The sequence below is a fragment of the Labeo rohita genome, chromosome 15 (genome assembly GCF_022985175.1).
Source record: "Labeo rohita strain BAU-BD-2019 chromosome 15, IGBB_LRoh.1.0, whole genome shotgun sequence".
In the NCBI taxonomy this organism is placed as follows: Eukaryota; Metazoa; Chordata; class Actinopteri; order Cypriniformes; family Cyprinidae; genus Labeo; species Labeo rohita.
Window position 1 is genome coordinate 37,681,312 of NC_066883.1, and position 13,441 is coordinate 37,694,752.

At 26.5% G+C, this 13,441-nt stretch overlaps 1 protein-coding gene across 1 annotated transcript in view; it reads right to left on the reverse strand.

Moving 5' to 3' along the window:
* Window positions 1–13,441, reverse strand: part of clcn2b (chloride channel, voltage-sensitive 2b) — a 76,547-nt gene that overhangs the window by 41,180 nt on the left and 21,926 nt on the right. Inside the window, exon 2 of the mRNA XM_051129723.1 lies at window positions 3,627–3,780. Within this exon, the coding sequence (XP_050985680.1) occupies window positions 3,627–3,780 (154 nt within the window). The remainder of the gene's footprint in view (window positions 1–3,626; window positions 3,781–13,441) is intronic.

The window sequence follows — 13,441 nt, forward strand, 5'->3', positions numbered from 1 at the left end:
TCACACTCACTATCACTCACATGTGCATACACGCATGCACAGTCACAAGCACAACTCACAAACTTGCACAAACACACAAATGCTTACACAAACACACACACTCATGCTCTTGCACGAACAATCACACAAACACACACTTACACACGCAGACATACACACTCTCACACAGACACTGACGCTAGGGCTGCACAATAAATCGACTTACTAAATCTTTCTCTAATTACAATTACAGGTCATCCTAAGGGTTTTTTTCCCTCGTGGTTTTCAGAAACTAAATATAAAATTGTGGCATGCAGTTGCTTCAAACAATGGTATAAAGCTATTCAAAACATCATTTAGTGTAAATTGTGATAATCGTAATTAACAATCGCAATTACAATTTGAAGGGATTAATCAGCAATTATGATTTTTGTCATAATCGTGCAGCCCTAACACACACTCACAATCAAACATACACGATCACACACTTTTCACAAACACACTGGTCTAAAGAGAAGTCTTTCTCAGGACGTCTGACAGTCAGAGAGTAAGTGAAGCGGGTTAATAAAAAGGAAAGCGAGGCCCGCTAAAACCACTAGTTGACTCGTCTCTGCGGTTGTCATGGTGACGTAAGGAGCCGAGAGTTCGCTGTAGTGATGATGTCACAGAAAGTGACAATTTAATTTATTCTGCGCTCCGCTGTTGCCATGACAACAACAAACCAGCCATCCATCCACCTGATGAGAGCTTCCGTGAGCAACCTGTAACCATGGTGACCTGTGGCACCACACGGATCTCCTGCTGACATCACATCTGCTACAGGAAGAGAGTGTGAGTGTGTGTGCGTGTGTGTGTGTGTGTGTGTGTGTTCTCGCTCAGTTCTTTCACTTCATTCACCTGTCTGGCTGCTTTAGTAGAATAATGGCGCCCTCATCAGGACAAACACTGACACTGAGCTACACACCATCTCACAAAAACCCTGTAGTATTAAGTATGACATTTTTTCAAGAATATAAAGACCAGAATTCGACAGGTTTAAACAGATTTAAAATAAAGATAAATGTTTTACCAAATTTTGGTTTAAGTTTGAGGGTACCTGTACTATCTATAAGCTTTTTCATGCTAAATTTATGTGTCTTTAAAAAAAAAAAGTTCCATTGTAATATTATATTTAATATTTATAATAAAATTCTCATTAAAATGAAAACTAATCCATACATTTTTATATAATTTTAAAGTTAATATATAAAGTAATCAATAAATTAGGGCTGTCAAACGATTAATCGCATACAAAATAAAAGTTTGACTTTGCCCAAAATATGTGTGTATTGTGTGTAAATATTATATTTATATAAATAAACACATTCATGTATATCTTTAAGAAAAATTTACAAGTAAATGTACTTTTTATAATTTTTATATAACTTTTATATAACTATTATACATAAATAAAAATATTTTGTACATAAATAACATATTTCTCTTAAATATATACATTAATTTGTGTGTTTATATATATATATATATATATATATATACACATTTTAATAAATTAAAATACATATTTAATAATCAGATTTAAATAAAATAATCAATAATTAAATTACTATATACACACAAATTATATTACATTACGCTGTTATTTTTAAATTAAAATTTTAATTAAATTAACAGACAAAATAAAAGTTTGAGTTTGCCTACTATATGTGTGTGTAATTATTATACACAAACACATTCATAGATATATTTAAGAAATATTTATAAGTATAAGTATTTATTATTATTTTTATATTATAACTTACATTATATATAAATAAAACAATAAAATATTTTGTATATAAATAACATACTTCTCTTAAATATACATTAATTTGTGTGTATTTATATATTTACACATAATAATTACACACAGTACACACATTTATTGGCCAATGTAATATATAAAGAGTTCATTTGCAAAAACAAATAACTATTTTCAACAATTTTCAAAAATCTTTTTTTTTTTTTTTCATTTTTGCATTCCAGTTAATCTCAATCAAACAGTAGTTGGGTTATTTTGATTTAAGGAAAAATATATATAAAAATACAGCTAACTAACACAATAAAAAACAAAAACATAATAACATAATAAAAATACATTATTTCTGAAAACGATAAAAAAAGTCCAGTTATGTGGTTTTGCAAATATACTCTTCACATTTTATATATATAATTACATATAAATATATATATATATATATATATATATAAATAATTACATACATACATACATACATATATATATATATATATATATATATATATATATATACACACACACACACATTATACATAAATAAATATATATATATATATATATATATATATATATATATTCTCTTAAATATATATATAAACACACAAATTAATGTATATATATATATATATATATATATTTTTTTAAATAAATTAAAATACATATTTAATAATCAGATTTAAATAATCAATAATTAAATTACTATACATACACATAAATTATATTACATTATGTTATTTTTTAATTAAACTTTTAATTAAATTAACAGACAAAATAAAAGTTTGACTTTGCCTAATATATGTGTGTGTACTGTGTGTAATAATTATGTACACATTCATGTATATATTTAAGAAATATTTACAAGTATATGCATTTATTATAATTTTTATATTATAACTTACATTATATATAAATAAAATAATAAAATATGTTGTACATAAATAACGTATTTCTATTAAATATACACATTAATTTGAGTGTTTATACATACATAATTACACACAGTACACACACATATATTGGGCAAACTTTTATTTTGTATTAATCACAATTAATCGTTCAACTGCCCTACAATAAATATTAAACCACACGATTCTTTGTACTATAATCACACTAATAGGAAAGAAATATGCTTAATTATCTAAATCAATCAGTCATTTGTTTTTGTTTTTTATTTTTTTATTTTAGGGGTATAATGACATTTAGTGTGAATTTAGTGGAAACCACAATATCACAGTTGATGTTACTGTAAAACTATATCAGCAACCACTATAATTTAAAATGCATAAATCAGTTTACTAGTAAGTGATAAAGTGCAATGGTTTTCATGTCCAATAGAGGGCGCAATGCTCACAAGAAACACCATAGTAAAAGATGTTAATAAATGAACCTTTGAGAGAATAAATACTTTCACCTGTCAGTACACAAACACACAAACCAAACCTTAAAAATAAAGGTGGCATCTGCTCTGTCATAATAAAACTAAATGCAACCTTCATTATTAAGACAAATGGCTTCTTAAATTGATGCAGAGCTTTGCTTGTGAAATCTAAGATCTACTAAGAAGTTGCAAAGTCACGTTGTAGCAACACAAATTGAGTAACATTTAAATAACATTACACTGATGTTTGGTTTGCACTGCAGAAATGACATGCATTATGGTTTTGTAGTACTGACAGATTTAAACCTCTATGTCAAAAAGGTTATTTAAAGTGTTAGTTGCAATGCTAATGCTAATAATACACAAAGCATTGCTTAAGCGTTGTGAGAACGTTATGGCAGTGCTGTAGAAACTGTTGTGGAAGTCTTGTGAAACATTGTGTTGTTTTCTGATTTGATCAGACTCACTTACTTCGACACCTGACACATCGTCCCTTCTCATATTCGAGGAGTTTGAGCGACGGGCTGCGTTCAGAAATGGAGCGTCGGTGGCGACCGTCCTCTCGAATTCGGGCGGCCTCTTCTCTAGCGTAAACACCCAGCTCCTGAGTGTAACGCCCATACATCTACAGACAGAGATTCACACTATAAACTCAAGCACAAAACCATACTTACTAAAATTATATGGCAAATCAAAATATGGTTACTGTAAGATCATAAACTAACATGGGACCTCATACCCAACATATCCAACTATATGTATTAGAATTAATCTCAATCAAACTGCAGTTGGGTTATTTTGATATAAGGTAAATAAATAAATAAATAAATAAAATACAGCTAACTAACACAATAAAACACAATAAAAACACGATAACTATAAAAAATAAATAAATAAATATATATATATATTTATCTGTTTTTGCAAATAAACCCTTCATATAAATTCAAATACACATTTAATAATCAGATTTAAATAAAATAATTATTATAATTAAATTACTATATACATACACATAAATGATATATAAACTATATATGTATTATTTAATAATCTATTTTAAATAAAATTAATTATTATATATATTTTTAAATTTCATCTTTTTATTTACACATTAATATTATTGATTAAATTAAAATATAAAAAATAAGTTATTTAAATTATAATATAATTGTTAAACATTTTATGTGATTAAAAAGTTACATAACATATCCATACGTATAAATATCAATCTAATAAAAAATGTATATACATATTTAATACTCAGATTTAATTTATAAAATTATTTTAATTAAATTACTATATACACACATATAAACGATATACAAGCTATAAATTACAATGTTATTTTGTAATTACATAAACATATATATTATTAAATTATTATTAAATTAATAAAATAGAAAAAATAAGTTTATTTAAATTCTAATATAATTTTTTTAACATTGTGATTAAAAATGCACACACACATTTATATAATTTTTAAATAAATTAAAATACATATTTAATAATCAGATTTAAATGTTACAATGCTATTTTTAATTATACATATTTATGTATAATTAAAAATAACATTGTAATTTAATATAGTTTATATATCATTTATGTGTGTGTGTGTATATAGTAATTTAATTAAAATACATTTTTAGACTTAGATTTAGAATTTAAATAGAGTATTAAAAATATTTTTATTTAAATTTCATAATATTCTTTATTTTAATTTTTTATATTATTGATTAAATTAACAAAATAGAAAAAGGTTATTTAAATTCTAATATAATTTTAAAACATTTTTTATATGATTAATAATAAATTAATAAATTAATTAATTAATTAATTAATTTATTTATTTAAAATATATATATACACACACACACACACATATACACACACACACATACACAGTAATGAAAAAGACAATGTGTGTACATTTTGTTCTGCTGATGTTCTGCTGATTTTGTGTCTTTCATGGAGGTTTTATTTAGATTATTGACCTCAAGCTTGAAAATTTCCACACACACCCAAAAAGCCAGAGGTCAAAAGTCAGTTATCATATTAGTCTTCTTCAGTAAGATGTTTCTTTGTTCCTCACACACACACACACACACACACACACACACACACACACATCCCTACAAAGATTTCCACACAGATTTCACCTCTTTGTTTCAGCACAGGTGCTTCAATGACACCTGATAAACTTACCAACCCTGCGGCCTGTACTGGGTGTGTGTGCGTGTGTGTGTGTTGCTCTGTCAGCATTCCATACAGGAGACAGGAAGTGTTTTCCCAGAATCCTCTGCCCTGCTGAAAAGTCCAGCTCAAACCAGCTTAAGGCTGGAACAGAGCAGCTGGTTGGTTGCTGGTGTGGATTACAGTTTGGGGTCAGCAAAATTTTGAACATTTTTGAAAGAAGTCTCTCCTGCTCACCAAAGCTGCATTTATTTAAATCACAAGTGCAGTAAAAATTGTGTAATATTTTTACAATTCAAATAATCTGTTTTCTATGTGAATGTCTGTTCAAATGTAATTTATTTGTGTGATCAAAGCTGAATTTTCAGCATCATTACTCCAGTCTTCATCGGAATCACCCTCATACACACACACTGATGGGAAAACAGGAGACGGACAGACAACACTCATCAGATATATCAGCACAGATCGGATATAAACACATAATTAGTTAATCAGTTGCTCTGAATATCACGGGTAGGTTAAATCCACGATTTACAGATGCGAAGAGAGAAACAAAACAGAAGGCTGGCGGATCCGGGTTTGTGTTTCTGTCGATTCGTACGGGTTCACAAGGTCACATGACCCACATCAAGATGGACGTTAACTAAAACCTTCACAAAACCCTTCAAAACATGACTTATGACGGCACGGACCGAAATACAGTCTCAAAAATAAAATCAAACAAACATGCAGCAACAACAAAGTCCCCGAGAAGTGCAAAGCTATGATTATCGTGTGTATTTGTGTGCAGCTATGCGTTTGAAACGACGAAAATTGCAGCCGGACGAACGAGTGGCGGGAGGAGACGCGTGACCCCAACCCGACTGACCCCACGAAAAATATTTATAACCCAAACAACAACAACAACATCTAAAGCAACAACTTTAGAAAACACGTGTGTTACAGAGAGAGAGAAAAAGACTGTAAAACGGTGTTTTCCTACTGTTCTTATTCAGCATTCAGTTCATTTTTATTTTATTTGACTGTATATTGTAAAAACAGCATAAATATCATGCACATAAATACATACATTTATGAATTATGATTAAGTAAAATTATTTTTAAAAACTTAAATTACTACACATAGTATGTAATTCTATTGTGTACTGTTAAATAAGCATAACTATAATTTTTATTTTTCATTCATTATTTAAAAAAAATACTAAATAATTACTATACACAGCAGGTAATATAATATGTAATTAACAAAATAAGATTAAGGTTCTTAACGTTCATTTACATTGTTGAATGTTTAATTCAATCTACTGCGTATTTTTAAATAAGCATAAATGTACATAATGTTTAAAATGTAATAAAATAATTAATTAAAATATTATTTAAAAATTAAAACTTAAATTACTACACACCGTAGGTAATACTATATGCAGTAAGATTAACATTCTCAATAATAAAATTAATTTACATATTAATATTAAAAGTCATTTACATTGTTTAATGTTTTGTTTATTCTACTTTAAATAAATATATATATATATATAATGTTTATAAATATATTACTAAATTAATTATTTAAAAAATAAAGTAAATCTTAAATTACTATACACACACACAGTACATAATATGTAATAAATAAATACATTTAATTAATGTGCTAATGAATTAACAAATTAATTATAATGAATTCAAAGTATGAAAAAATAAAAAGAGAGAGTATATTTAATGTTTATTCATGTAATTGAATGTTTTGTTTATTCTATTTTATTTTACTGTTAAATGAGTATTAACTGTGTTTAGAAATTATTGCAGAAATAATTTATAAGACAAAATGCTATAAAATATAAATTAATATAAAACTTTCAAACATTTATAAATTCATTTATTATAAGTTTATTAGGGCTGTCAAATGATTAATCACGATTAATTGCATTCAAAATAAAACTTTATATTTATTATATGCATAAATATTTATACTTGGATATAATTTAGATTATATGTAAATTGTTTATATATATATATATAAACCTAAAATATTTTTTCCTTAATATAAACATGTATGTGTGTGTATTTATATATACATAATATATAAACTCAGTACACACACATATAATATGTAAACATAAACTTTTACTTGGATGTGATTAATTGCGATTAATCATTTGACAAATTGATAATTCATTCAATGTTTTTTTTCTGGGAGAGTGTTGTATTGGCAATACTGTATTTGAAATAACCATGGCAGTAAGTACCAAGAATTTTGAAGCTGAACTGGAGAATGAGTGTGTGTCCACGCAGAAAAAGAATCAAAGAGTCAAATTCTGCTCTTAATAAGTCAGCAAGTTCAACCTCAATCCATCAAAAACACAAAGACAGAAAGATCTGGAGTCAGCTTAACCTGACGCACCTCCTCAACGGGTCACAGAACACTTATGACTGAACACATCCCAAAAACTCACACACACACACACACACAAGATACATTCAGTGCTGGAAAAGTTACTTTTCAAAGTAATGCATTACAATGTTGCGTTAACAGCCTAAAAAAAGTAACATGTTACATTTATCTAATGGTCAACATCAAAATATTATTTAGAAAAAAAAAATAGCCGTAAAACTTAAACTGACTTCAGTTCGTTGCCAAAACAAGATGTCTAATTTTTGTTTATTTTAGTTTAAATTGAAGTGCTTAAATTACTAAATAGAAATAAAAATATTCAAAATAAAGAAATACAAAAGCACATACAATTACAAACACTTAAGCTAAAATTAAAATGAAAAAATGGAAAATAAAATAAATAAATAAATAAATAAATGACTAATTTCAGTTAGTTGCCAAAGGAATTTCAAATTGACCTAAAATGACCAAATTTAAATTTAACAATTTCAATATAAATATGACATGACATATATGATATATTTAAACGATAATTTAAAATAAATTAACCATAAATAGTCATATCAAAAAACCTAATAACTAAACAACAAAATAAAAAACTAAATTCCTAAAAATTAAGCTAAAATAAAAAATATAAAAATAAAAGCTACATCAAAATATTAATAAAAAGTGTTAGAATATATAAACAATACTAAAATAACATGATACATGAAAAGAGTTTCATATCAGTTGAATTTTTATTAATTTAACCTAGCAATTTTAAACATTTTTTCTTAATTAGTTTGAGAAAAATAATGCAATATGTTGAGAAAACTAATGCAAAAACGTGGGAAAACTGGTTAATCGGTACTGATGAAGAGACTGAACACATCCTAAAATCTCACAAACACAAACACACATAAGATACATTCAGTGATGGGAAAGTTACTTTTCAAAGTAATGCATTACAATGTTGCATTAACTCCCTAAAAAAAGTAACTAATTACGTTACTTTTTATGGAATGTTACTTTATGTTACTTTTGCATTAATTTCAAAATATTAGTAATATTTTGACACAAATGTTATGTTTATCTAAAGGTCAACATTAAAATATTATTTAAAAAAAAAAATAGCTTAAGAACTTAAACTTACTTCAGTTAGTTGCCAAAACAAGATGTCTATTTTTTGTTTAGTTTAAATTTAATTTCTTAAATTACTAAATAGAAATAAAAATATTCAAAATAAATAAATAATACAAAAGCACATAAAATTACAAAAACTTAAGCTAAAATTAAAATGGAAAATTGAAAATAAAATAAATAAATGACTAATTTCATTTAGTTGCCAAAGGAATTTCAAATTGAAGCACTAAAATGACCAAATTTAATCTGATAATTTCAATATAAATATGACATGACATATACGATATATTTAAATTAACCATAAATAGTAATATAAAAAACATAATAACTAAACAACAAAATAAAACACAAAATTCCTAAAAAATTAAGCTAAAATAAAAAATATAAAAATAAAAGCTACATCAAAATATTAATAAAAAGTGTTATAATACATAAACAACACTAAAATAACTTGATACATGAAAAGAGTTTCATATCAGTTGAATTTTTATGAATTTAACCTAGCAATTTAAAACATTTTTTCTTAATTTGTTTAAGAAAAATAATGCAAAAACATGGGAAAACTGGTTAATTGGTACTGATGAAGAGACTGAACACATCCTAAAAACTCACAAACACAAATCAGATACATTCCATGGTGGGAAAGTTACTTTTCAAAGTAATGCATTACAATGTTGCATTAACTCCCTAAAAAAGTAACTAAAAATGTTACTTTTTATGGAACGTTACTTTCTTACTTTTGCATTAACTTTTTTTGCTTGTTTGTTTTTAATATAAAAAGTTCTATTTTTGGCAAATGTAAAATCCTTTACACACCAAAAGTGAAATGAATAAGCCCCAGGATAAAAAAAAAAACACAAAAAAAGAAACACAAATGTAATGTTTATCTAAAGTCATTTTTTTTTTCATTCGTATAGCTGAATTGAATCAACTCAGATATTTTGTTGTAAATTTAAAAGGTAATGTGTTACTTTACTAGTTACTTGAAAAAAGTAATCTGATTACGTAACTTATTACTTGTAATGTGTTACCCCAACACTGGATACACAAACACACTCAGACACAGAAACACAGTTTAAGCTGAAAATGTTAACATAAAAACCAGGGCGACGAAGAAAAGATGAAAAAGAACGAGTGAAAAGAGAAAATACAGAAGAGAAACAAACAGAGATGGACACATGTAGAGAGACAGAAAGGCAGAAGTAAAAGAGAGAGAGCGAGATATTTGGCCGAGTAACAGTAGGTTTATTCATCCTGCGGCGTGAGAAGAATTTTAATTTTTCAGCGAGTGGGAGAAACGAACAAAGCCAAAGAGAAGAACGACAGCAGCAGGAAAGACATGTCAGAACAACCTCTTGAAGACAAAGACTGAAAAAACGACCTCTCTCTGTCTCTTTCTCATGTACTTTAGCATGTGGTGTTGTTGTGTAATTCCTCACACGGCCATCAGGAGCGCTGTAGAGCGCTGTCAGTTCACTCACAGATTAAGTATAACTGGGTAAGAATTTATGGAAAACAGCCTTTTATTCCTTATCTGAGCAGGTTCGTGCACAGTGGTTGAAAGGTAAGAAAGAACCAGTGACGCCAAACAAAACGAAGGTCATTTGAGATGTGAAGCAAGTTATTCTATTTAGCAATAACTGCAGAAAGATGCTAAAAATAGATCTTATGAGGCTTTTGAGCTTGTTTGGAATTGATAACGGAGAGTTTACAGATCAAATTCATTTTTTCATGCTGACATATCCCTGATATGGACTTAGACTAAAGATAACTAAAAAATAAAACTATTGAAAACATTTCTGTTAACTGAAGCTAAAATAAAATAAATAAATATAAATATTACATTAAAAAAGCAACAAGTTTAATTTGTTTAGTTTAAGTTAAAGTTAAAGCACTTAAAGCACTAAAAACTAAAACTACAATTAAAATAAAAATAAATTAAACCTAAATAGTATGATTTAAAAAATAAATAAAAATGGCAAAAGCACTTAACAAAATTGAAAAAAAAAAAAAAAATTATATATATATATATATATATATATATATATATATATATTAAAAATAATTAAATAATTAAAAATTATATATAAATATAAATATAAAAGCCACATAAAAATATTATTTAAAAAAATGGAAAAGTTGCCAAAAATTACATAATACAAATAATAATAATAATAATAATAATAATAATAATAAAAAAAATATATATATATATATCCACATCAAAATAGTACTTAAAAAATAGCTGAAAAACTTCTAAATTAAAACATATTGCTTTGGCAACTAACTGAAATAATTTTTTGAGCTATTTTTTTAATTATATTTTGATGTGGTTTTTTTTATATTTTCAGTTCCCATCTCAATTTTAGCTTATTTTTTAGTAAATGTATGTGCTTTTATAATTTATTTATTTATTTTATTTTTATTTCCATTTCCATGCAAAATAAATAAATAAATAAATACATAAATAAAAAATACAAAAGCACATAAATTTACTAAAAATTAAGCTAAAATTAAAATGGAAAAAAAAAAAAATAATAATAATCAAAATTAAAATAATCAAAAATAAAATACAATTTTTATTTCCATTTAGTAATTTAAGCACTTCAATTTAAAGTAAACTAAACAAAAATTTGACATCTTGCTTTGGCAACTAACTGAAATAAGTTTGTTTAGTTTAGTTTAAATTTAAGTGTTTAAATTGCTAAATGGAAATAAAAATATGTAAAAAATAAAATAAATACAAAAGAACATAAATTTACTAAAAATTAAGCTCAAATTAAAATGAAAAATGGAAAATAAAAAAATAATTATAATAATTAAAAATAATAAATAATTATAATAATAAAAATAATAATTTCAGCCAAAGGAACTTGAAATTGAAACAATTTAAATATATATATGACATGACATATAATATAAATGACATATTTAAATGTAATATAGTAATATAAAAAAAACTATTACTAAACAACAAAACAAAACTAACAAAATTACTAAAAATTAAGCTAAAATAAAAAAAATATTAAAATAAAATCTACATCAAAATATTAATAAAAACTATTACAATATATAAACAATACTAAAATAACATGATACATGAAAAGAGCTTCATATCAGTTGAGTTCTTATTAATTTAACCTAGCAATTTAAAAAAAAATCTTAATTAATTTGAGAAAAATAATGCAATGTGTTTTGGCAAATAAAAAACGTGGGAAAACTGGTTAATCGGTACTGATGGAGAGCGAGGTGGATGGCGTGAACTTTGACAGTGTCAGAACTGTGTTCACAGTGTGAAACCAACAGCTGCATCCAACATCCATCCCTCTGTCCGTCTGTGTAAAGTGAGTGAGTGTGTGTGTGAGAGAGAGAGAGAGGAGACAGAGGTGTTTGTGGTCCGGCTCTGTGGGCGAGCAAACACAAAGTGAGCTGTTCCTTCTGCACGTGCTCAGATGCATCACTGTGACACCATTCACTACCACCAAACACACACACACACACACACAGAGGGAGTCTGTCCTAAAGCGAGTGTGTTTTCCTGCGGTGAATGGCACAGTACATCATGTCCAGGGTGAGTATTACAGCTGTGACAATACTGCCGCAATGTGTGTGTGAAACAACAGAGAAACACAAGAAACGGAGAAAACGTAGAAATTCAATGAGTGACGCAGAGAAACATGATATCTGACCAAATGAAATCTAATCTAACAGTCTGAAAGAAATACCATATATTAAAGGTTGGCACTGGTTATTTAAAGAGATAGTTCACCTAAAAATTTAAGATTCTGTTATTTATAAGATGTTTTATAGAATGCTGGGACCAAGTGGTTTTGGGCCTCATTGACTTTCATAATATGGACAAAAAAAATAATATTGAAGTCAAAACGTTTTGATTACCTTTTTTTTTTTTTTTACATTTTTCAGATGAACTATTCCTTTTATGTTAATGTCATTATTTATACTTTCACAGAAGAAATCAGGTTTTGTAGAACTAATGCACAATTTCATGTGTAAAACTACAGTTCACTTCCGGGTCAAATTGACCCGATTTGCATAATTTAATTTCAGTGTTATATCTCTTGAAAATTACTTTTTAAAAAAATCTGGAAAAATATAAGTAATGTGTATTTTTATAGTCTTAATTCATATGGAACATTTTTTTTTTTTTGACATACTATAAAATAAACTATAACTAAACTATACATTTTTATATTTTGTTTTGAAACAAAAACATCATTCATCAATATTATTAAAAAAACGTAATTTTAAATTCAGATAAAATTAAAACAAAAATTTTTTAAATTAAAAAAAAAAAAAAAAAAAAACTACTTTCAGTTAGAACTTGAAATTTAACCACTAAAATGACAAAATTTATCTGTCAATTTAAATATACACTGACCAAAATTATAAACGCAACACTTTTGTTTTTGCCCCCATTTTTTATGATTGTGGCCTGTGGAATGTTGGTCCACTCTTCTTCAATGGCTGTGGTCCACTCTTCTTCAATGGTTGCTGGATATTGGCAGGAACTGGAACACGCTGTCGTATACGCCGATCCAGAGCATCCCAAACATGC